At 43.2% G+C, this 24381-nt stretch overlaps 1 protein-coding gene across 2 annotated transcripts in view; it reads right to left on the minus strand.

The window, feature by feature from the left end:
* LOC133494960 (adhesion G protein-coupled receptor L3-like) overlaps positions 1–24381 on the minus strand; it is a 125612-nt gene that overhangs the window by 69601 nt on the left and 31630 nt on the right. For both annotated transcript variants that reach the window (XM_061809274.1, XM_061809273.1), the window contains 2 exons: positions 14976–15041; positions 4388–4554 (listed from right to left, as the gene is read on the minus strand). In XM_061809274.1, the coding sequence (XP_061665258.1) occupies positions 4388–4442 (55 nt within the window). In that variant the 5' untranslated portion in view covers positions 4443–4554; positions 14976–15041. The remainder of the gene's footprint in view (positions 1–4387; positions 4555–14975; positions 15042–24381) is intronic.

Genomic DNA, 24381 nt, shown 5'->3' on the forward strand with positions numbered 1-24381 from the left:
GTGTTATTGGGAAGTGGAATTTTAATGGACGAGGCTACATCTTGAAAGTGGGCCTTGAATGAATGCCTTGCTCAAACAGAAGCCTGGAATTTCCCATCAGGAAAGAACAAAAATCTAGGTTAGAAAGTGGGGGGTAGGGGGGGGGGCATGTACAATTTGGTTATTCGGGGATTTTGTAGATTTTTCTGGTTCTTCTGTTAAGATAATGTAACAAGTCAAAGATCAGGCTGAGAATAAGATCAGTTTTTGGATTCTAGTTTGAATTCCACACAAGAGGTTTAAAGAGCGCTGGAGATCATCCAATAAAAGTTTCAAAAGATGATCTTACCCTCTTCTAACCTTTCGCCCGGAGCTAGCTGGAAAAGGCTCCGGCTTTCCCCGCAACCCTTGTGAGGCTAAGCGGCTTGAATAGCGACACGACGTGACCAATCTTACAGACCGAAACCGCAGCGCACCGATTTTTGGATTGGATGTCGGACAAATGTTAGCAAAATCGGACAACGAATGAAAAACGGCATGGGTGACCGAAGAAAAAAAAATTGCCTAAAACATAGCTAAGAGCATTCACAGCTTAGAAAATAATAAATATTGGTATACAAACGTTGTATAAAAATGTAGAAACTTGCAACATAACACTTTAACCTTTCGCCCGGAGCTAGCCGGGAAAGGCTCCGGCTTTCCCCGCAACCCTTGTGAGGATAAGCGGCTTGGATAGCGACACGACGTGACCGATCTTCCAGACCGAAACCGATTTTTGGATTGGATATCGGACAAATGTTAGCAAAATCGGACGATGAATGAAAAACGCCATGGGTGAGCGAAGAAAAAAATTGCCTAAAACATAGCTAAGAGCGCTTACAGCTTAGAAAATAATAAATATTGGAATATAAACGCTGTATAAACACATACAAACATGGAACATAACAATTTAAACTGTGAAAAATAGTCGATTGTGGCTTCTCCTACTTTCTCCGTCACTGCTAACGTGGCTCTCGTGTGCACTACACTGCCCCTCAGAGGTCAGGATGTGCACGCCAGTTTCTTTATGTAACTCATTGGTTGATAATAAACGAGTCAGTTTTTCATATTTGAAGTGGAAAACTCGGTTCGGGATCCCGAGTACCCGCCGTAAAACTCTCAAAGATAGACGCACGGCGGACAAAATATACATCGGCCGCGGTTTTACGGCAGCGCAACGCTCCAAACTTCCTGGGAAAAAAAAAAAAAAAAAACATCAAAGGGAGTCATAATACGGCTCAGCATTTTTATTTGTTGGAAGCCCTCGGGGTTGGGTGGGGGGGGGGGGGAATCCATAATGATAATCCCCGAAAATATTTCAAGACTTTTCTGAGCGAGTCCTCCGATGGATCAATTGAAGCAGGACCCGGGATTAAAGTGAATTGCCGTCAAGAAGGGAGCGTCCTCAAAGTGACACGTCTTCAAGGACAAACTGTCGCTGGCTGTACAATCCGGGACTGCCCCCCCCCCCCCCACCCCCCAACCGCTTTGGGTAGCCTCGCCGTGACATTTATTAGATCAGCATGCGGATTTTAGCATATGATGAATCCATCCTGCCGCGGATGATTTGCACGCCTGTCGCTGCAATATTTTCTATAACGCCGTCGTTAAATGCCGGGGTGATGGCTTTATTCTGCGTGATGGAGAGAAGTTGTACGCTCCTTGGAAACGTTTATGACGCCCGATGCCATTGGCGTGAATGCTTGTCAGTCTTGAAAATACATGTCAGATGTAACATTAGTGTGGCCTGTCTCTTAGCGTTGCTAAATTGTGGAACAATAATGTCATGTAAACAGATTATATAAATAAAGTCTAAATATGACGGAGAAATGCAAACATTCTGTGAAAAACACGTTATGGAACTATAAAAGCAATTCAAAGTGAGCTCAAAATACGTTACAAGTAAAGTCAAAATATTGTCTGAAGTCAGAATATTACGAGAGCAAAGTCAAAACAATGGGTGGAAAATTCATCCTTTCCTTAATATCAAATGTGATTTGTTAGACAAACAAAACTTATATCGGACTAAAGGGCAAAACTTACACTTCAAACAATACGTCACAGAGTATATTAATATTAAAAGTGCTGCTAGTCTCTCAGTATGTATGTATATATATATATATATATATATATATATATATATATATATATATATATATATATATATATAGGTACAATACCATGTCCCTTACAATTTTATATATATATATATATATTCAGGAAAATTCATCCTTTCCTAATATCAGATGTGATTTATTAGACAAACAAAACTTATATCGGACTAAAGGGCAAATCTTACACTTTAAACAACTGCGTGTGTGCATACATTACAGAGTATATTAAAATTAATAGTGCTGCTAGTCTCTCAGGATATATAAATATATATATATATATATATATATATATATATGTGTGTGTGTGTGTGTGGTTTTTGTTTTTATGTCCCTTACAATTATACATATACAGATATATATATATATAGATATATATATATATTTTAGGCACAATATCACGTCCCTTACAATTATACATATACAGATATATATATATATATATATATATTTTTTTTTTTTTTTTTTTTCGGCACAATATCACGTCCCTTACAATTTAAAATTAATGTGAATGCCTGTACATAATACAATATACACAATACATTTTTACCACTCTACATTCTGTGTGTGAGACCACATTTTGTACCACAACGTGTTGCGGTATGTAAAAGAATAACTGAATTAAATGTGAAAAAATTGAAAACTTTTCCAGACACAGTACATTGTTTTAAGTCCAGTTCAGCGCGATTTAACTTTCAACCCCGATGTAAGACGTTGCCGTGAAAACCTTCCCCGCATTTCTTTTTGCCGATATTCAATTGGGATCATTATTTAAGTCCAGTTGCTCCGCGGTCCGCTTGTTCTCAGCCTCCGCCGCCGCATTCAGATGCAAATATAACGTGGCGCCGCAAAATGAATGAGTGGCACATCCGGCGCGCGACGTCGCAGCGCTCGGAGAGTCACCTGCTTGTCACAACACAACGCCGCAACGCCTCGCTGGGCTCGCCTCGCAAATCTGCGCCGCCGCCGCCGCCCCCGCTTTCGAAGAGCGGCGGGCGGATAAATCATTTGTTTAATTAATTTAGCAAATCCGAGGACGCCATTGAGCGGATGGAAGGTGGAATTAAGTGGATTGCGGATCCAGCTGTGACCGCACACCCCTGAGTGCAAAGCAGAAATATGGAATAAGTGGATGTGAAAACAACCACCGGTTGCCACCTCGACCCCAGATCACCCGCTTGACAAGAGAGCGCGCAAGCTAATAGGACTGAACTGAGAACTGAACTTGAATGATGAAGGAGAATAAAAATTACACTAAAACCGTTTCTGTAAATTGTTCTTGTTCCCCACGCATTTACAGAATACATTTTTATACTTCATATGCATTACGTTGGCGTAATTGCTTGTCTGACATCGCCTCGCGTGACGCTCGATGACATTCCGACCGCCGGTCGCTCAGCATACTCACGACACGTTTTTAACGCTCAGTGGCACGAGTTTAAATGATCTGTCGGGCTGTAACGATATTTGGGGATACCCGGCGTTGGCCACGCCAAAAATATCAGTCACGCAATATACTTTTGAGACACAATATCGTTCGTGTGATTGACGGACTCTCTGCAGTCACAGTTGTGACACGCAATATTGATACACCGTCGCTGGCGCGTCGCAATATTCTCGGAGTGGCGCGATGGCTTTTGAATCCGTTGCCATTCGTTCCTCACGTCGCAAGAGTCAACGTGTTTGTCTGGAACACAGAAACCAATAGGGGGCGCTGCCAACCGGAGGACCCGGCCCTTTTACGACCGCTCCGTCTCCGATTACGAAACAGAACAGGATATCAAATCCATCCCGGAGACTTTTACATGCGTGGGGAGCACGTGATTAACGAGCCCGGCGTTTGCCGCGTTGATTTTTCGATTGTTATTCACTGTGACCAAAAACAATGGCGCCGTGGGGTGGGGTGTGGGGGGGACCTTCAGTTGTGTGAATCTCAACCTCGACCCTGACAGAGTTCCGTTACACAACCCCCATACCCCAAAACTTAGCCTTGTACTCGCCCCGATGCGTGTTCGTTCTTTCGAACAAAACGGGGACTAGAGATCCCAAAGTAGGCCAGCAATCTCCGGGGTACGCCTCTCAGGGGAAACGTCAAAGTGGAAAAATTACCTCTCCGGATGTACAACTGCCCCATTATAAATATGCACATGCAGTGCTTGTCTTTCAGCATTCTTACTTGATTTTTTTTTTGTTTTTTTTTGTTGATGCAAAATATCAGCAATGTTTGTCGGACGTAGCATGACGGGATTTGAACGTACCCGGGGCGGCTGGAGCGAAGAGGCTGGCAAGGACGAGCAGGCGTGCGGTCCACATGGCCTCCCCTCTTACCGCTCGCTGCGAACACTGGAGTTCAGTACTCGGGCCTTCAGGTCGGAGAGCGGCGTGTGCTTGTCCTGTTTTGCTACCCGCTGACGTTCGAAGCCTCCTGAGGGGGAAGAAACAACTGCATTCAAATACACTCTGCGTATTTTCCTTTAAGGTACACAGCGAAGGGATCGGGGTTACGGTATGATTCGGGTTGACATTGAGGGCCAGTTTTACGGATGTGATGGAGTACAGTATCCGGGTAGGTCAAAGGGGAAAACCGTCTCATCCTTGTTGGATTAGGGTTGGGGTTCACGTTATGGTGCAGCGTTAAGGTTAGGTGTGAATTAGGGTTGGGTTGAGTTAGGGCTTGGATAGGTTAAGGGTTGTTCAGGTTTAGATTCCGTTTTGGTTCAGATAGTTTTACATAAAGAGTCATGAAGAGTTGTACTGCGTACTTTCAATTTCTCTCAACGTACACAAGATACATGTTTCTATATTTGTACAATGAGGAAGATATGATGGTTGATTGTCTGTAATCTGATGAGCGAAACTCCATCTGTGGACTAAGTCTAGTATTAGTAGGCTGTAGGGTCCCTGACCCTCTGCTCCATACAAGCTACGCTGGTTCAATGATTGCGCTGGCATGTAACCATTTTATAATCCTTATCCCAACGACTCCCCAAATCCGAGATTAGTGTAATCAGATTGTTTATGTCGGAGATAATAAAAGGGTTTACGTGGAGGGCAGCTATCATGAATCCAAGATCCGGCACTTAAACCTGCACCGGTTTGACCGTTGGAAGAGGTGCTTTGTCAAGGATTTGTACAACTCTATTTCAGCACCAGGAGGAAATATCGGTCGTGGTGACCGAGCAGTAAATTAAGGCTGAGCGAGTCGGGCGAGTGAGGGTGAATTTTGGGGGGGGCGGGGTCTTCTTGTTTTGGATTGTGGAATCAGGTTCTTTCAAAATATCAAGAACCTCTGCTGAGAAATGCCACTCAAAGAAGAGACTATCACGGAAGTTCATTTGCTCCCTAACTAAATGAAAACGAGTCAAGGAAGCGGCACCCGCCACCAAGTGTGCACATTAAAAAAATACATATTTATGAGAACAGCTTGGACGAGGTTTAAAAAAAAAAAACCAAAAACAAGATAGTCGTCTAGCAACGCCAGCTTGTCTTGTATTCCAGAAGGAGCCTCGTGTGATACATTACGGCACTGACGTTTCAAGGGTACCTCAATTGAGGGGGATTTAAGATAACTCCCTTAGATATCGTTTAGCAAGTCCAATGACAGATCGACCATGCAACATCAAGGAGATTTCTTGATGACATCTTACTATTTTGGCAAAGTCACTTTTTTTTCGATTATTCCTACTGCACATTTTTTTTTTTTTTATTAGTAAATTGCTGTGAAACGGGCTAATTTTATCCATCCCGTTGCTCCAGAGGTACCGAGATGGGTCCTTTGAAACCTGATTAGTTCAAACACGGCCTGATATTTGAACTCCGATACGTTAATTGTTCTGGAACAGGATGAATGTGCGCCAAAGGCACTTCGATGGACTACTAGAAGCCTGATTAGGTGAACCAGGTCCAGATAATAATACTGCCCCACTAAGGTTTTTACAGGGACAACAACCCATTACTTGATCAACCGTTACTCTGGAACAGAGTATATTGGGCTTTAGTACAGAGTCACTTAGATGGACTAACTGAAACCTGATCGGCTCAGTCAAGACCAGATCAAAGAACTGCCCTCTTCGGGTTTGCACAGTAGGAAGCAGACATTCACATTGATCATCCCTTGCCCTTGAACTGGTTAAAGTGGCTTTTTCTCATTCCTCCAGAGTCACTTAGATGGAAGAGTTGAAACCTGACCAGTTCAAGCAAGTCCAGATCATTTAACATTTGACCTTTGAGGTTTCAACGGGCTCAATAGGCAATTCCCACCCAGAGTGGCTTATTGGAGGGGAACAGGCTAAATATGATTCTCCTCATTGCTCCGGAGATACAAGACACAAGACATTCGCCCCCCTTGATTTTTTAGATATTCCTAATCCAACTTTAAACAATAATAAATGTATCAAACAAAGCCTGCTGAATCCTTTTGGTTTCCAGCCAGGAGAGCGAGCTTGAACATCCAAAATTCCAACCCCGCAATTTTTTTTCTTTGCATACGCTTTTCATATTTAAATGCACAACTACAGGTTTACATGTGAGCCGCGCCGTGCCCTTAGCGTGACACAAATGTTCTGCGGGTGCAGTTTGTGGGGATTACGGACACACAAGAGCGTTTATTCCGTGCTAAAGCCGTGACATGTTAACTCGATACTCAGCGCTATCTGAAGGGGTCGCTTACTCACACACAGGAATACACACGTATGGTCTTTCGAGTCGCACCCTCCGAACATGTTGTAATGAAGTGGGATCATGTTCCAATACTGGGTGACTATCTTGCATGGGTGGGCTATCGCAGGAGCTAGGAAGAGCCACGTTCGGTTATGCAAATGAGGTGTATAATGAGCGCTAATCTGTGGCGGCACTCTCGTAGGGGTTGATTGATGAGCACTCGCTAAGAGACATCTTCGGCGGTCGGTGATTAAAAACCAAGACTATCAGATTTGGGATTTTGGGGCTGGAAATGTCACATTTTGCGGGTTTTTGAACAGTGAACCCACCCTCGTCGTCCCCGATGGACCTGCTGTTCGCCATCACGCCAAAAGCTATCATCTTTAGGGACCCACTAGAGAAAGAGCGCAAAAATATGCAGATAGGCACAGCCAGTAATCTTCGTTACTATCTACAGAAAAACTGCAGAGGGGGTGAGGGTTGACTGTATCGGAAAGTTCAAGATGAATAGACGTTGACATCCCTGAAGCTTTTGACAAAGTGTGCACCAAGGCATCCACTCGGTCAATTGGCTCCCCGCGAGGGACCCCGACACGGCAAGCCACTGACAGGCAGATAATAGCGCTAACTTTAGCCTGCGCGCTCACTGACGGGTCCTTCATGATCGGCTTCTTGAGTGTGACTGATGGCTCGGCTTAAGTAATGGGACCGCCCAGACCCCCGCCCCCTTCCCTCAACCCGACCCTCGTTTGCTCAACACAATCTGATCCGTGAGAGGAAATGACACGTAAAAAATGACAATATACACAGCGGGGGATTATCTTGCACTAGACTGTCTCAAGGTGGGCCTGGTTACCACAGCAACCCTGATTTGGCTGCCATTTATCAGGAACCAATTGGCATGCTGTAACCATTCTGAGTTGTTCCAGTCCAGTTGGGACGGTAAAACCAACGCGGGCTGAATGCGTATCGATTTCGGCATCGGCACGAGCAGTTTTTACCCGGATACGAGTCGGCAGCATCGGCGAGCTTATTGGTGTTATGATGGATATGCAGCACGGTAAAACGCGACCTCACCTACGTCGGCGTCATTCTTGAGCCGTGGTGAAATCGGTCAGCAAGATGGGATAGATGAAACCAAACTGAACTTTGCGCTGAACCTGGGTGAATTTGGGCCTTTTTCAATTGCCACAGAGTCACTTTGACAAGACTACTTAAAACCTGACGAGCAAGTCCAGATCAGAACACTGCCCACGAAAAGAATCAAACGGTTCGACTTCAAGCTTATTTTCAATGATTATCTTTCCTCCTCTGGAACAGTGTGAATTTGGTTTTATTACCATCGTGGACCCGAGACGGACCACTTGAAACCTGACAATCTTGTCTAGATCAAAATGTTGCCCACTCCAACAAAGACTCACTCTGTCACTCTCCCACCCCCGGAAGTCTCCAACAGGGTAAATCTGGCCTTTTTCTATCGCACTAAAATTACTATACGGTCCACTTGGCAGCTGACAAGCAAGTCCAGATCTTAGTACTGCCTCCCAAAAGATTCTTAAAGTTAAAACTAGGCAGTTTTCCACAGATCTGAAACATTACAAAATGCAGCCATTTTTCAGTCACTCCAGAGTCACTTAAAAGCAACAAAAGGCTCCTTTCCCCGTTTCTAAAGTTGTACACTAGATTCTTTTGCAGGTTTATTTGTATTTGACTTCATGTCTCAATTTCCTCCTGACTAACAGCACATGCATAATTTTCCTCTTCATTCCCAGACAGATTTGAGGAGGAGGACAAGGGGCTGGGGGGTGGGGGGTGGGGAAGGGGGCACAGCACACACAAACATCAATTTCGGCTCAGCGTCTGCGTCCGTGCTACTCCAATGTCAGTCGCGCCGATCCCAACAGCGCATTGCATTTCAATGTCATGATCTGAATCCATGCACAAAATCTAATGAAATCTTTAAAACAGGAATTGTACACCATCCTCAGCCAGGCGATACTCTCGATTCAAAAGTGATTACCATGTTAATACCACCATCTGCTCTCCGTGACTGTTCCCCCCGAGCCCCCCGACCAAAACAATATAGAAATAAACCATAAAGACCATATTTTCACGCCGCTTCCCGAAGCCACACACCCTTTCGACACCCCGGATAGATGTGACGCACCACTTCGAAACAGAATAGAGCAAAATAGAGCAATCCGAGGAGCTCCGGTTTGAAAACGGCGGACAGTCAATGAAATAAGACAAGCGTCCCCTTGGACGTCGGACAGACCTCTGTCCCAACTTTTGCAATCTCATAGCGCGCGCCTATCCCAGCCTGAAAAAAAACATTTCTGCGGCCTTCCCAGTACCTAACACTCTTCCCGAAGGCTTTCCTCGAGAAAATACTCAAAGATAATCATCTTTAATGGAGGGCGGTGGGAGGGGTGAGGTGGGGGGGGGGGTCGTTTGTTTTTTCTCCCCCCCCCCAAGCCGCAACAACGAGGCGCCCGCCGAGCAAGAGTGCGTCGAGCGCTCGTCGCAGTCAGCCGGTGGGGTCTGGCAGTCCTCAGACGAGAAGTGAATGGAGTTTGATTGGTCTGGGCAAACATCCTCATGGGGGACGTCTCGGAACAAAGAGAGCAATGCACGCCTCTCTTGTCAAGGCAAATGCTCTCAGGGCTGCAGGGAGGAAAAAGAAAAAAGAAAAAAAAAAAAAAAGAATCACCGCCGCCGGTCTCGAGGTGCCTGATCTCACCGAGACCTCAAACACCCGATGATAGATCGCTTTGCTCCTTGAATTCCAAACAAGTCTTCACCCCCACCCCCCGCCCCGAAAATGGATTTTTCCAGTTTTTGCTTTTATTTTTGTAAATAGTAACACTGTTATGCAATCAAAGCCGCCGCAAAATTAGGGTGATTCAAATTGCTTTTTTTTTTTTTTTTAATTTTCATTTATTTTTGAGAGATTTTTTTTGTGCCAGAACCAAACGTTTTTTTTAAAAAAGGCAGTAAAATACCTGCTATTTTACATAATATTTTAATTAATGCAGCCATGTATTAAAATATTTGCTAATAGATATTTAGGTCATTTAGATTTTTTTGGTATGGTTTTTTTTCCTCCAGAATTTGAATGGGGAAAAGGACTTAATGACTGTATTTATTTCTTTTAAATGAAAAAAAGTCAACGAGAAAGTGTCGTGAATTAATTTCAAAAGTGTATTATTTCTTTATTTAGCCGGGGAGTGTTTATTGTGCCACAAATCAAGAAATAATTACAGAGAAACAAACATGGAAATACATATTTTTTTGTGGGCGGTGCCAAAATGTAATGAATTAAATGACATACATTTCAATGGCTTTACTTTTTTTTTTGTCCTTTTTTTTTTTGAATACAAATGACTCCGCAGAAGAGATTCAGTAAAAGCACTTGTACTACGCGGTAATCTAAAGCCGCGCTGGCCCCGGGCTCAAAGCGAAAGAGCCGAATTAGGCCCTTCTGTTCCAGTCGCCGCTATTAAAAATGCACAACATGTATCGGGGTAAAGGATTTGGATTGATACAAACGAGGGCTGAGGGATTAGACTGGAAAGAATAAGACATGTAATCTTGTACGTTAGGGGGATGTACGACGCGCCACGGCGCATTTTATTCCACGCCGAGTGGCGCGATCACCAATGCGGTTCCTCGGTCCAAGTCCCTAATTGCACTCTGGTGCAGCGCTACTTGTCCACTTGTGCCGCAAACAACTTTTGGGCCCACTTGAAGTAAAGGGAGGTGGTAAATGGCTCAGGGCAAACAAAGAATAGTAGTACCAGTGAAAATTCGGTCACTGGTCCAGATTTATCTATTCAACACGCATTGGCAAGATCCAGCTCTCGCTTTGCTCCCTGCTCACCACACATACCCGCACAATCCGTTCCAGCAGTGGGTTTTTTTTTCTGTTTTTTTTTTTTTTTTTTTAAACGTCATTACTTTTCAAATTTTTGCTCCAAATGATCATCGTCCAAGAATTTAATGAGCGATACTGTATTTGATCGCAGGACCTGTTTTGACCGCATTCTGTGACGATATCCCACCGTGCGGCAGTTTATGGGCTACGTTTTTGCTTGAGTATATTTTAATTTGATGTCTGTCTGCAGTCGCCATTGCAAATCAGAATCTGTTTTCATCTTGTTTCACCTGGATTTAAAAAAAAAAAAAAAAAAAAAAGGTTAAATAAGTATTTTCTTTGAAATGTCCCAGTACTTCAGGCTTCTTAGTAGTCTTTTGTTCTTCAGCTTCGACGTGCAGTCACCCCGACGATAAATTGTCTGAAAACAAGTTCCCAAATTGTTGCCGCTCGGGTCCCCACTTCCCTGACGGCTGCAACCCATCACTCATTTTCCAATCTCCTTCCTGAGGTATCCATCATACTCAATGGCGCCGTTCAACTTTGGAGATAGTAACGGGCTTTGAGCGGGATGGACTTTAATTCATCCTTTAATGAGATGTGGCTAACATCATTCTCGCGGAGAGCTTATTTTTATGTCGTCGTTCAATTTGTCTGCCAAAGAGTCTCCAAAACTATCCATTCTGAATTTGTCTCCGCGCTTCCTGGCCCTCCCGATGGACATATTTGCCATCGGTGATGCTTTGCGCAGATGATGTTATTCCGCTCGCCAGCCTGAGGCGTCAGCTGTGTGTGTTGGCCGTCAGTCAGAAGCCCCCCCCCCCACGCGCACCGCCGCCACCACCGACAACAACTCCCCCCACCCGTGTCCAAACCAACTGGTCCAGGAATTGAGTGCCAGTCGCTTGGTTAGAGACTGGTCTCTGCTCCGTGTCCAAATTGAACGGGATTTTGGCACCTCTGAAATGATGTCGAGTGTGTAGTCCCTCTCCAAATTGCTTCATATCCTTGCCGTTATCAAAATAGAAAAGTCGGCTCAAGCCAGTTTCACTTAGCCCCATGAAAATTCTGCAGGGGTGAGCAGAGCCATAAAAAAAAGTCTCAAGCAGCTATGCCTGAAAAGTCCATTTTGATGTAAACTAGTCGCAGAGTCAGCAATTGAATCTGGGAAGCCCAGATTCACCTCACCCTAACCACACCATCCAGCTCTTCTGCGGAAAACCCAAGACAGTCCCAGGCCGGGTCGTGCCGGGGGCTTGTGTCTTGAACGCAGTCATCGACGGGTGTTTCGGAAGCATCCCAAGCGGATACCCGATCCACCGCTTCTAGCGCCGCCCAATGCAGAGGAACAGCGGCTCTGTTCTGAGCCTTTCCCTGATGACCGAGCTTCTCGTCCTGCCTTTAAAGGAGGACCCATATGCCCTTTTGACCCCACAGCTCGTGACTTTAGGTAAAGGTGCGAACGTAGACTGGCCAGGAAACCAAACGCTGCAGCTTTTGGCTCAGCTCCTTATTCATCGCAGCAGACCAATGCAGAGTCTCTGCACAGACGCAGCACCGATTACCCCGTCGATCTCCAGCTTCACTCTTGCCCGACTCCCGCACAAGACCCCAAGATATTCAAAAATCCTTGGCGCACAATCTCACTGCTGACCAGTAGAGGACGTTCCATTGGTTTTAACTGAGGACAATGATGTGGAAAAAGTCCACGCGGTGCCTGTTGATGCGGGTGTACACATGCAATGTACTTATCCTATAATTTATGCGATTATTCCTCTGGACCAGTTTTTCACAATTACATTTTTATTGTGCAAGATGGTAGTTAACTTGCGCAATAGGAATAAACAGAATGATGCAGGAAACTACTTCTCTTATTTTGTTTTGGCCTGAGCTGATCCGGAAAGAAGGCAGGAGTAATTGTGACTCGAATTTCAAGCCCTCGGTTGTCACAGAAGCCAGTTTGGTCTTTTTTTTCCAAATGGGAACTGGAGGATTGTTTGACATTGTGTCACGCTGCAACCAGATAGGTCGGACATTGTTCCATCGGGAACGCGCCGACGTGACTAAAATTGCTCGGGGGGGGGCAATTATGAAAAACCGGATTTACGCCGACACATTTCTCTGGACACACCTGAATGGTCAGGGGAGCAGTTTTATGCGCCTCTCCCCCTTAGGAAACGTCTCCTTTAACGTCTGCTTTTAAAAGATCATTCCACTCAGCCAAAGGCCGAATACTGTCGTGGTCCAACTTTATGCGTCTATTCGGCTTATCTACAATTTACATTTCTGACTGGGACCATCAAACAAACTTTACGTCTCATTGACGTGATGGACTTTGTTGCAACTTATTCATGCTTTGTGACGTACGAAAACTGATGCACCTCATTGTTAAAAATGTTAATGTTATGCTATATTTTGGACGCATTTCCTCCTTGGTCGCTTGTGGATAAATGGTTTTATTTTGCGGGGGGTCAAAAAGAACAATCGGGTTTCTTTTTAATGTTAACGATGCTCCATTTTGATTGACAGTGCTTGGTCATAATGCCACATAATGCTAATCGTGGCAGGCGCATTTGCTGAATCTCAATGCAACTGAATGGAATAAAAACATGCACTCCTCAGTTGCTTTTTCAGTAGAAAGAGACTTCTTTGACGATTGCACAGGCCAACACACAAGCGAGCGGCTTTCTCGGCACACAGGAGCCATTTGAATAGCGAAGGACAAACGTCAATTTTCCCCCGTCCATAGAGAGGCGCCGAGAGACGGCGCGGCGACCGACCGAGTCGCGACGTCAAATCCGCTCCAATTCATCGCAACCTTTAATGTATTCTACCAGGAGTGAAGCAGTCGTACACGAATAAAGTTTTCTCTTGTTTTATGTGCAGGCCCAAGTGTGTCTATTTAGTTAAAAGGCCGCCTGTCATTTTTCAAACGTCGACGACGTTAAAATTATGCAAACTTTTTTTTGTTTTTTCATCCCTGTGCCCAACAGCGTAGCTACTGAATAGTAATGACGAGAGCGACTGCAGCCGGTGGAAGATGCAAAATATCAAGCGCGCTGGCCAGGCGGCCCTTGGGACTGACAAAAAGCTGATTACTGTATCATTAAAAAAAAAAAAAAAACACAAAGATATCACATATGAAGTTGCAGCATTTTATTTCATTTTGTCGCGATAGCACCACCTATTTTTTTAAAGTAACACCAGATTTTTTTATATTGTTTGTGATGTAAGGAGTATTAAATTGAATTTAAATTAAATATTTAAAAAATATTTTTACATCACAAACAATATTATATATTGGGAAATCATTTTATAATAATAGCACTAATTTTCCTAATAAAGTAACACCATATTCTTTATATATTGTTTGTGATGTAAAAAAAAAACATTTATATTTATTTACATTACAAACAATATTATGTATTGGTAAGAGCACTTTTTGAGTACTTAAACAGCAACATAGCCAAGTGCTCTTCATAAGGATTTGATTATCTGTTTTAAGTTTGGTAGACGTATTTTTTGGTATTTTTGAAAATAGCACAGTATTTGTTTAATTTGAAAGTAGTTTTAAAAACTGAAAAAGCTCATTTCAATATTTGTTGATGAGCAGACCTCATGATGTGTTGAATATAGTCACTATTTATATTTCAATATTTATATTTTTTTGTAAAAAAATATTGATATTTTTTGCACTCCTTTTCATAAAAAATGTATATTTTTTTTTACATCACAAACAATATTAAATAAGAGTAAATCGCACTTTTTGAGTACTTAAACAGCAACATAGCCAAGTGCTCTTCATAAGGATTTGATTATCTGTTTTAAGTTTGGTAGATGTATTTTTTGGTATTTTTGAAAATAGCACAGTATTTGTTTAATTTGAAAGTAGTTTTAAAAACTGAAAAAGGTCATTTCAGTATTTGTTGATGAGCAGACCTCATGATGTGTTGAATATAGTCACTATTTATATTTCAATATTTATATTTTTTTGTAAAAAAATTGATATTTTTTGCACTCCTTTTCATAAAAAAATATTTATATTTTTTTACATCACAAACAATATTAAATAAGAGTAAATAGCACTTTTTGAGTACTTAAACAGCAACATAGCCAAGTGCTCTTCATAAGGATTTGATTATCTATTTTAAATGTGGTAGACGTATTTTTTGGTATTTTTGAAAATAGCACAGTATTTGTTTAATTTGAAAGTAGTTTTAAAAACTGAAAAAGCTCATTTCAATATTTGTTGATGAGCAGACCTCATGATGTGTTGAACATATTCTGAACACTCTGCAAACGTAATTGATTACCTTATTTGCAAATGCCCCGCCGGACAGTTGGCATCCAATCAGGTGGCTCCCAGCATTCTTTTTATTCTGGATAAAAAAAAAAAAAAAAAAAAAAAGAAAATACCAGAAAAGATGAATTCAACCTCACATTTTATTAGCGGGCACATCAAAAAGCACACATTCAATACCCGAAATGGTCAGAATGCAAATTCTGAATGTTGCTATTTGAACACTCGTCCCATGTCGCCCGTCACTCCGCGAGCAAATTAATGTATTGATTAAGGAATTTAATGTAAATTGATCTGCCAATCTTGTGCATTGCATCATTTTGCATGTGTGTGTGTGTTGGGGGATGTTTGATTGATTTATGCAAATGAATTCCATCAATAGCAGCACTAATAGAAAGAACACAAATTGTTTTGCTTCAGCAAATTAGATTAAAAGCTAGCCATGCTATGCTATCCGTCTCGCTAAAGCTATGCGTCTCGCTAATGCGATGCTTCTTAGTAATGCCGTCGTATTAACGCCGTACCGTGTCGAATTTGATCCGCAACGGAAAAGGACATCTCACATCGGATTTCCGTTTGAAAATCAAATTGCTTGGCTGATAGGAGTATTGAAATTATTGGCAGTTATTGTTTGGTTATTGGTTTAATAAGTAGTTAGGATTTGGGGTGTCACTGTCGAATTTTTTCATCATCGATTCGCTTGTTGATCCAATCCTTAAACTTAAACTGTGTTGGCGCTAACAGTAGGGTATAAAATTGATGTTCAGAATTTGCGACGGCAAAATGCTAAATGCTAAACATTTAGTAATCACGATTAGCATTAGTAGGCTAATGATGAGCATTTTAGATTAAGAAAGTTAACAGGACATCATGCATTCAAAAGTCTCTTAAAAATCACTTACAGATACTCATTAGTCTTTTTTTTTTTGGCAAGGTTTAGCAGTGGCCCAACACTGCGTTCATCTGCAGTAAATGTCCATGTGAAACATTGGTTCCAGTTTTTTTCCCCCCGTCCGGAGCGAGTTGACCTATTTTTGTCTAATTATAGTAAAATGATCCACACAGTATCTATAATGTTATGGCTCGAACAAAAACTTTGCAACTCACGACTTCTTGCTAACGCTACACGTCTTACTATACGCTACGTGCCTTACGAATGTAAGCTTCTCCCCCAAGCTGTTTCCTTTGCAATTTTGGTTGCAATTCCAGAGATTTTCTTAATTGGGTCTTTAAAGGAAACGAGATGGCAAGTAGCGAAGCGACGTTGCCGGCGCGCACATCTGCTTGTCAGCGAGTCCGCTGGAAGCCGTCACACGCCCGGCAGGTTCCGGAAGTCGGGCAGATGGCGCGCGGCACAATTAGGTCCCCTCGAAATCTCTCAATCAATCTCCTGGACGCCGTACCGCCCAAAATTAGTCCATCCACTGTTTGGGGCTAGGAAAATTCATATTTCTTTTTCATTCCAGAAACAGCAGCAAGTAGGTGATTATATTGCTGCGCATTTTGCTAATCTTACGCATACCACCAACGCTGTTATTTTGGCGCATTTGACTTGGAATGCACCAAGTAATTCCAATCCGGGAAGAAGAAGGGACTGATTTCTTGGCACGCTTTGTCTCCGCAGCCCGAAATAAAGCAGGTGCGACTACAACAAAAGCGGAATAATTCCCGTCTGTCATCACGGGCTCACGCTGCATAGCTATCAGGAGAATGTTTTTACAACGTCAATGAGATTAGCCATGTGTACACTCCACAAAACGTGTACATATTGAAGGGGGTTTGGGGGGGCGGGGGGGGGGGTTGGGGGTTTAACAGCACTCGACAGGAATACAAAAGCTGGCGCTGGTGACTAAATGTTTGCACGGGACAGATGAGCCGTGCCCTCTCCGTGTTGCGACACCTGCATTCTGGGAAGAGACGCTTTTTTTTTTTTTTCTTCTTTTCTCCTCCCCGGGAGAGAATTAGCAGGATTGCGACAAACGAACGAGACAGACGTGAGTAACCCCGGCCCTAATATACTTCTTATCTGCAGGCTTACGTCGCACAAAGGAGGCCCGATAAGCTCCGCCGAAGGAGCGACGGCGGAAAGAACCCACTGCCGAGGTCAAGACGGAGTGTGGTCAGTTAAGCATTGACTAGAGCATAGATCTATGTCATATTTTCTTATGAAGTCCTGGGGCAGTGAACGCAACGCCGAGCACTGAGAAGTCATTGTGTCTGGTCTTAAAGGACGGGTGATACGGGCCTGTGCGGCTAAGATTAGCTCGTCTGTTCACCTTGAGCTAAGGTGCTGTACTCGAGCTAGCTTTTGATTGGAAAGTCGCAATCCCCATTAAACCCAAAAGTGACAAAAGGACCCCACTTTATTATCTGGGACTTAAAAAAAAAAAAAAAAAAAGGCAAAAATCCTTGACAAAATTTGGACATTTTTGTAGTGTGACGTCAAACTTTCTGATCCAAGGCTACAACGTACCAATGCTAACGCTAAGTTTCTGAAGAAAGTACTGGTGTCAACCTCAAGGCCCAGCCGGGGGGCCAGATCCTGCCTGCCACATCATTTTATGTGGCCACGTGTTTGAAAATATGATCAGCGCACGGTGGAGCAAACGGTTAGACCGTTGGCCTCACTGCTCTGAGGACCGGGGTTCAAATCCTGGCCCCTGCCTGTGTGGAGTTTCCATGTTCACTCCGGTTTCCTCCCACATCCCAAAAACATTCATTAATGGGACACTAAATTGCACCGAGGTGAGATTGCGAGTGCGATTGTTGTCTCGTCTCCAAGTGCCCCGCGATTGGCCGGCAACCAGGTTTGGGATATACCCCGCCTCCTGCCCGGTGACAGCCGGGATGGGCTCCGGCGCTCCCGTGACCCTCGTGAGGATAAGCGGCTAGGAAAATAGATGAATGGATGTCTTACAAATGCTATGTACCTTATTAATCCCAACACTAAAGTTATGGAAAAATATTAGATCACCCTTGTTTCATATTTTTCCTTCCTTTTCCCCGATGACGAGAAAAATAGCTAACAAGAGTGTAATTGAAGAGCTGATCTCCAGCCATTTACAATGATAGTAACAAAAATTAATGGGGATACTATTAATATCAAGCATGTCAACATTGGATATGACATCCTCTATATTTGTAGTGTTCATAGTATTCTTTGGGTAATACATTTTCAGAGCTACCTGGCATTAAAATAAACAAGAAATTGAAGAAACTGGTGCGGTCTAATAATTATCTTTTCCAAAATTGCTTGCATTTGAGTAATATTCTTGCCACAATGCAATATTATTTCTGTAACAATGGCTCAATTCAAAGTGGAAAAAAAAAAAAGAAGATAAAAAGTTGACTCTGAAAGTAACAAACGACTGTAGTAACAGTAACAGCGCAGAGTGTAAATGAAATCCCTCCGAGCTCGCGTCGGAGCCGGTGCGCCGTCGAGAAATTGCGAAGCGCTTTCACCGAGGTTGCATATTTTCTGAAATACGGCGCGGCGGGGGCAAGCTCGATTCACTCGCGGGCGACGACGGAGGAACGGGACGGAAAAGAAAGTCAACAGTGCGTATTTCACCCGAAAGGCAAAGTGTTAAGTTAGGCTACTGGGCCGGCTCGCTCTATATATTGATTAAACCATCCATCACTTAAACGCTACAAGACATTATTCCTAATTAAAAAGTTACTCATAAATTGCGCTCTTTATTGCCAGGTTCAGCTTGTAAATAAAACTCCAGAGGAGGGTGGAACCACAACGCGGCCTCCCCCCCCCCCCCCCCCCCCCCGTGTCCTCGCCACGAAATAAGGACAGATGGGTGCACCTTTGGTTTGCTAACGGCTTAGATAACACAAATGCAAATCATGCATTTCTGCTAGTTGTGTTTCGCAGGTTTGGGAGCGGGGCAAAAGAAACAATGTTCCTAGATTCAGCTTAACCCAACAATGCACTGATATTGAAGTGCAAGACAGTGTCAAATCCGTTATTTGTCACACTGCCAGCCTCGAGGTGCCTCGTCACGGCACGGCTGGTCAATAGAGGGCGCAGGGACGCCGCTCCACCTCGACATGGGCCTAAAGTCAAATCACGAAAAAGAAACCCCTCATCAAGTTCTTGTAACAAGATGTTCTGCAAGAAAAATCTGTATGTTATCCTTTTTCACATATTTGATATTTTCTGGCAGATTTGAGCAAGAGTCCTGGAAGTTGACGCAAATGATTTGTTGGGTGGATCCAGATAGCGAACTCCCCCGCATTCTCGCCCTAATGCTATCTTTAAAAAGGAATAATAAAAAAATTGGGGTGAGACGGCACCTTCGGGATGCTTACAGGAGAAGTAAACAGATGCATATCAATAATTTCCGCAGCTAGCTGGTTTTACGGCTTCGGGAGCAGGGGATGGAACAAATATGGAAATGTAATGTTTGGTATTGGGAGGAATGTAAAACAGAGCTTGTCGGTGACTTATGATGACGAGGACGCACTTCAGAAATTCCCCTTTTGCCGACAAACAGCCATTTTGCCGGCTAAGACACCAAGGCGGGACCTTACGTTTTTTATCTCCACCCCGTTGTGGGCGTCAAGTCCACCTGGACGCGGCATAGGACACTTCACAGCGGACAGATTTTTTTCCATTTTTTTACCAGAGTTGGACAAGCTCTGATCACACACACACACAAAATCTGAATTTAAAGTCGTGGCCATGGATTAGCAACAAACCAGTCTATCGCTAGCTATACAACGTTGCTAACCAAAAACAGCCTCACATGAGGAAAACCACATTCGGTGGACATAAAATTTAAAACAAAAACAAAAAAAAATCAGTGAATCATCAGTAGCCACAAAAAACTCTCAAGAAACCCAACCAGAAAAGAAACAGGAAGTCAGCCATGTTGGTTTTGAAGGTTGATGACTAAACACAACACTAAAAGTAGGAAAAATTGAGCCCCAAAATCCAGTTTTGCGTCACGCAATGAAAGTTTAGGAATAGACTCACCAAAAATGAAGTCCCAGGAAGCCACACCTGAAAAGGCAGATCATGTCGGCCATTTTGCTTTGAAGCTGCCATTTTGGTTCAGAATTTAACCCCAAAAAAACCTGCCCAACCCCCAATTTCTATTTGAATTAGCAACGTGAAATTTGGCAGGCATCTCAGACTTACCAACTTACGCGCTTACCAACAAAAAAGTCTCAAGAAGCCATGACTGAAAGGGCGCAGAAAAGCTGCCATTTTGCTTTGAAGCGGCTCATCGCCACCAAGTCCCGCCCGATTGATTTTCAATGGTTCCATTTGAAATGGTTGCCGACAGAAGCCGCCCGTGGGCGTGCGTGTTCGGCCATAATGTCCTGTGATGACATTTCAGATTTGCCTCGTGTTATCAGAACGCGCCGCCGTTTGTTTTCGAGTCCCAGGTGTCTCCGAATCATGCAAAGCAGGTCGTTTGCATTGAAAGGGAGACCTTTCCGCCCCCACCCCGAAGTGTAAGAACCCCTTCGCCAATTTGAACGCCGTCCAGAGCTGGGCCACTCTCGTTACCCCGGGCAACGGCAACTGGCGAGGAAGCGGCACCCCCCCCACAATCCCCCCCCCCTCCCCCTGCGCCCCCCCCCCTCCGCCCGTCGCACGGATACCGAGTGGAGCATCGCGAGGCCTTTAAGTGACCGCGTTTCTGCGAAGGCACACAGTTCCTAATGAAGAGCAACGCTCAAACACACATTCACGCGCAAAGTGGCGTCGTCTTGACAACAGCAGCCAGATGAAATCACACTGGATGTTTGTGTCGTTCTGTCCTAACGAGCAGACTGTCTGTAACGGGAGGAAATGTGTCGTTAACGGTGGAAAATATCGACCTGAGCGATATTTCGTCTGTGGCTGCTTCACGTCGGCGGCGACGCGACACCGTGATGTCATTTCAGCCGGTCACAAGTCTGGGAAGGAATTACATGGCAATGGCAAAAATAGGCCAAAAAATGGATTAGTCAATTCAAATTCGAACAGTAACAGTAATGATCATAATAATATCGACAATGTTAGCATACGAGCACACTGGAGACCAAAGTATACGCCCGCTGTAGTGACCGACGTACAATTTTGGATCTCAAAGACTTGCTTTTGACGCGGAAAGGATTAAACACCCGGAATTCTTTTTCCGCGGCGTCTGATGCGATTCGAGTGGGCGCCGCGGCGTGACATGTCGCGGACGAGGCGGCAAAAACGCGGAGCGGATTTACGGCCTGCCGCTTCTCTCGCCGTGATCCAAATGTTTTATTTTCACCTCGCGCTTAATGTCATTACTCCAGCGTCAGCAATATTTAAAGCCCACGCTCTTGTTTTTTTTTTTTTTTCTTTTTTTTTGTGGGGGGGGGGGGGTTGCAAATGAATTCATGTGTACTAATATGGGATTACCCTGGAATGTGTCTGTAGCCGAGCGTGGGTCGGGCCCCCCGCGCTGTCATGAAAACACAATATGAGCCCCCGCCGACTTATCAAAAGAGCTGACATGGCACTTTCGCCCCCGGTGCCAGTTTTTATGCCTTGTTGCTGTTGAATACGGCGTCGTAAAAAAAACAAAAAAAAAAAACAACAAAAAAAAAAACGGGCATAAAACCTCAATGGGAGGCTGGGGGAGCAATGTAAACAATGTATGCGGGATAAAATATGCACAGCCGCCGGGGGGGAAGAGAATGCAAAATATGGCATGTGCTTGTGCCTAATGAAGTGGATGCTGCGGTTACTTTGGCACGAGAAAGATTTCCGGTACCGAACGCTCTGCTAAATCCGATCGGTCGCCGTCACATTCCACATCGCTAATATACCGGTCAGCCTCGAAAGCAGAACGGAAAAAGCATTTTGAAACGCTATTAAAATATATATATATATATATATATATATATATATATATATATATATATACATATATTTTTTTCATAAATATATATTTTTAGCAAATACTGCATTTTTCAAAAATATATAGAACCTAATGAAAATGTTGTTCATTCTATGTTGAACTGATATTTAGATTTAGATCTTATTTAGATTTTATTTACATTTCTCACCTCTATTTATTTATTTACTTATTAGTAAATACATAAATTCACACGAAAGCTAGTTTGACCATAACAGAATAATACAGGGAAATTGTTGCATTTATTTTTATTATAATACCTTGAACATATATTTTTAAAATGTGTACATACATGTAAAATACAGTCACGATATATTATATATTATGTATAACTGAAATTAAGAATCAAAAATTTTGCATACTAAATAAAAGTCAATCAGCAAAATAGTTTTCCAATGGAATATTTACTAAACTTGAATGTATTTATTCATGTCATCTTTTTTTTTTTAGAAGACATTTTTTTGGAAAATATTAAATAATTTTATGTGAAATACCTAATCCTATAAATGAGAGTTTTAAAAGGTTTGGGAAAGCCAAATGTGGCGGGTCAAAGGCCAAACGCTTCCTTTCACATCATCGCCACGAAATACTTTGCAATGGCGTCGTCGTTTTCGCTCTTTCATCTGGAGGCTCTCGTCTTTGTCCCCCAGCAATTATGAAGCGTGGTTTCGATCAAATTTGTCACCGGTCCCGCAGGTCACAAGGCCTTTTTAATGGCTGATTTATTCGGGCTCAAAGGGGGGCTCTGCGATGGGGCGGCGTGCGAAAAGGCCGTTTTAAAGTGCATTACCGCTACGCAGTAAATATCCCGTCCGTGCGGCATTAGCATTTTGATGGCGGCCATCCGCAGTCTTTCGGGTGAGGGTGGGGTTGGGGGGGATTGTTTTCCTCCGCATTAGTGTCAGTCTGTCTCGCTCGCTTTGTACAGACGTTGTCATATTTAGTTTAGAGCTCATGTGGCATCTGTAAAGCTGACAATTTCACTAAATCTTCAAGCCAGTACAAAGTTTCTGAGCAAAAAAAGGTTTTTGAGTCAAGTTTGTTTGTTCTGCTTGAGCTTGAGGTCACACACTGATGGCTGAAAGTTTTCCTTCAGGATTTCCTGGTACAGAGCGGAATTCCCTCAATTGTCGTCCAGGTCCTCAGGTAGAAAATCAGCCCCAGAACATTGCATTATCTCCATGCTTGACTTCTGGTAGTATGTCCTCTTTTTTAAGTGCTGTGTTACAATCACACCAGAACTTTCAAAAAGTTCAAGTTGTCTCATCAGTGCATCAAATATTCTCCTAAACGTCTTGGGAATCATTCAGATTTTTTTTTTTTTTTTTTGCTTTGGACATCTGCCATGGATGCCATTTTTGTGCAGTCTCTTCCTTATTGTTAAGTCTTGAACAGTGACCTTAACTGACGCAGGAATTTCTTTCAGTCTTGTCCCGTGTTCCATCTGTGACTTCCTGGATGAGCTCCCGCTATGGTCTTGAGGTGAATTTTGGAGGCTGGCCACTCTTGAGACGGTTGACCAATGTTCCAGGTTTTCTCCGTTTGTCTATGATGTCTCTCACTGTTGTTCGCTGGAGTTCTAAAGCGTCAGAAATGGCTTTGTGACCTTTTCCAGACCAACAGACGTCAGTGACTTTATTTCTCTTAATGTTCTTCAATTTCTTTGGACCGTGTCTTTGACAGCTTTTTTTGCCCAAGTTCATTTTGTCAACTAAGTTCTATGTAAATGATTTTTTGATTGTACAGATCTAGAGGTAATCAGACTAGGGTGTGCTTAGTGAAAATGAACTCAGCTTTCTCCCAAAAAAAAAAAAAAGAACTGATTAGACAGTTAATTCACAATTTAACAAGGCAGGGGAATTACTTTTCCACACAGGGTCAGTTGGGTTTAAATGATTTCCCCCCTTAATAATGATGATCTTAATTATTGAAATGGGGAGATTACCTGGGGAAAAAAATGCAATACTTTTTCCACGGAGCTCGATTTTGCAGGTGGCCTTTTGAAAGACAAAGAACAAACGACAACTTTTCTTAGCAAAGCTCTTTGACTGTATGTACTGTATGTCTTGAAGAGCTCATGTGGCATCTGCAAAGATTTCAAAAGCCAGCTTGTTCTTATTTTCAGAAGTTCTCAGTAAGTGGATGTCTTCTACCGAATTCACACGAACACAGATAATAAATTAAAACAAAAAATCTAAATATATTAAGTTTGCTTGAAAACAAAATGCAACAAAAAAAAAAGTGCACACAAGTGGGAAACGTCTCCCTCCGGTGAACCGAAGGAACAAAAAGGTCGCCGCGCCGAACGATACAAAAGTATGCGCTTTTTTTTTTTTTTTAAATCAAACGAAAAACAGCGTGGGTGTGTATTCATTCTCTGCAGTGTAGCAGAAAATTTGCAAAAAGCTCCATTCACACGCTCGATAGTCTAAAAGCATTTGCCGCATCAAGGCCACGGCGTAGTCAAACGATCAAGATGAAAGGAAGCAGGACTATTCAGGCAAATGCCACCTCAACCGCCTC

This window comes from Syngnathoides biaculeatus, chromosome 21 (genome assembly GCF_019802595.1).
Source record: "Syngnathoides biaculeatus isolate LvHL_M chromosome 21, ASM1980259v1, whole genome shotgun sequence".
NCBI classification, from domain to species: Eukaryota; Metazoa; Chordata; class Actinopteri; order Syngnathiformes; family Syngnathidae; genus Syngnathoides; species Syngnathoides biaculeatus.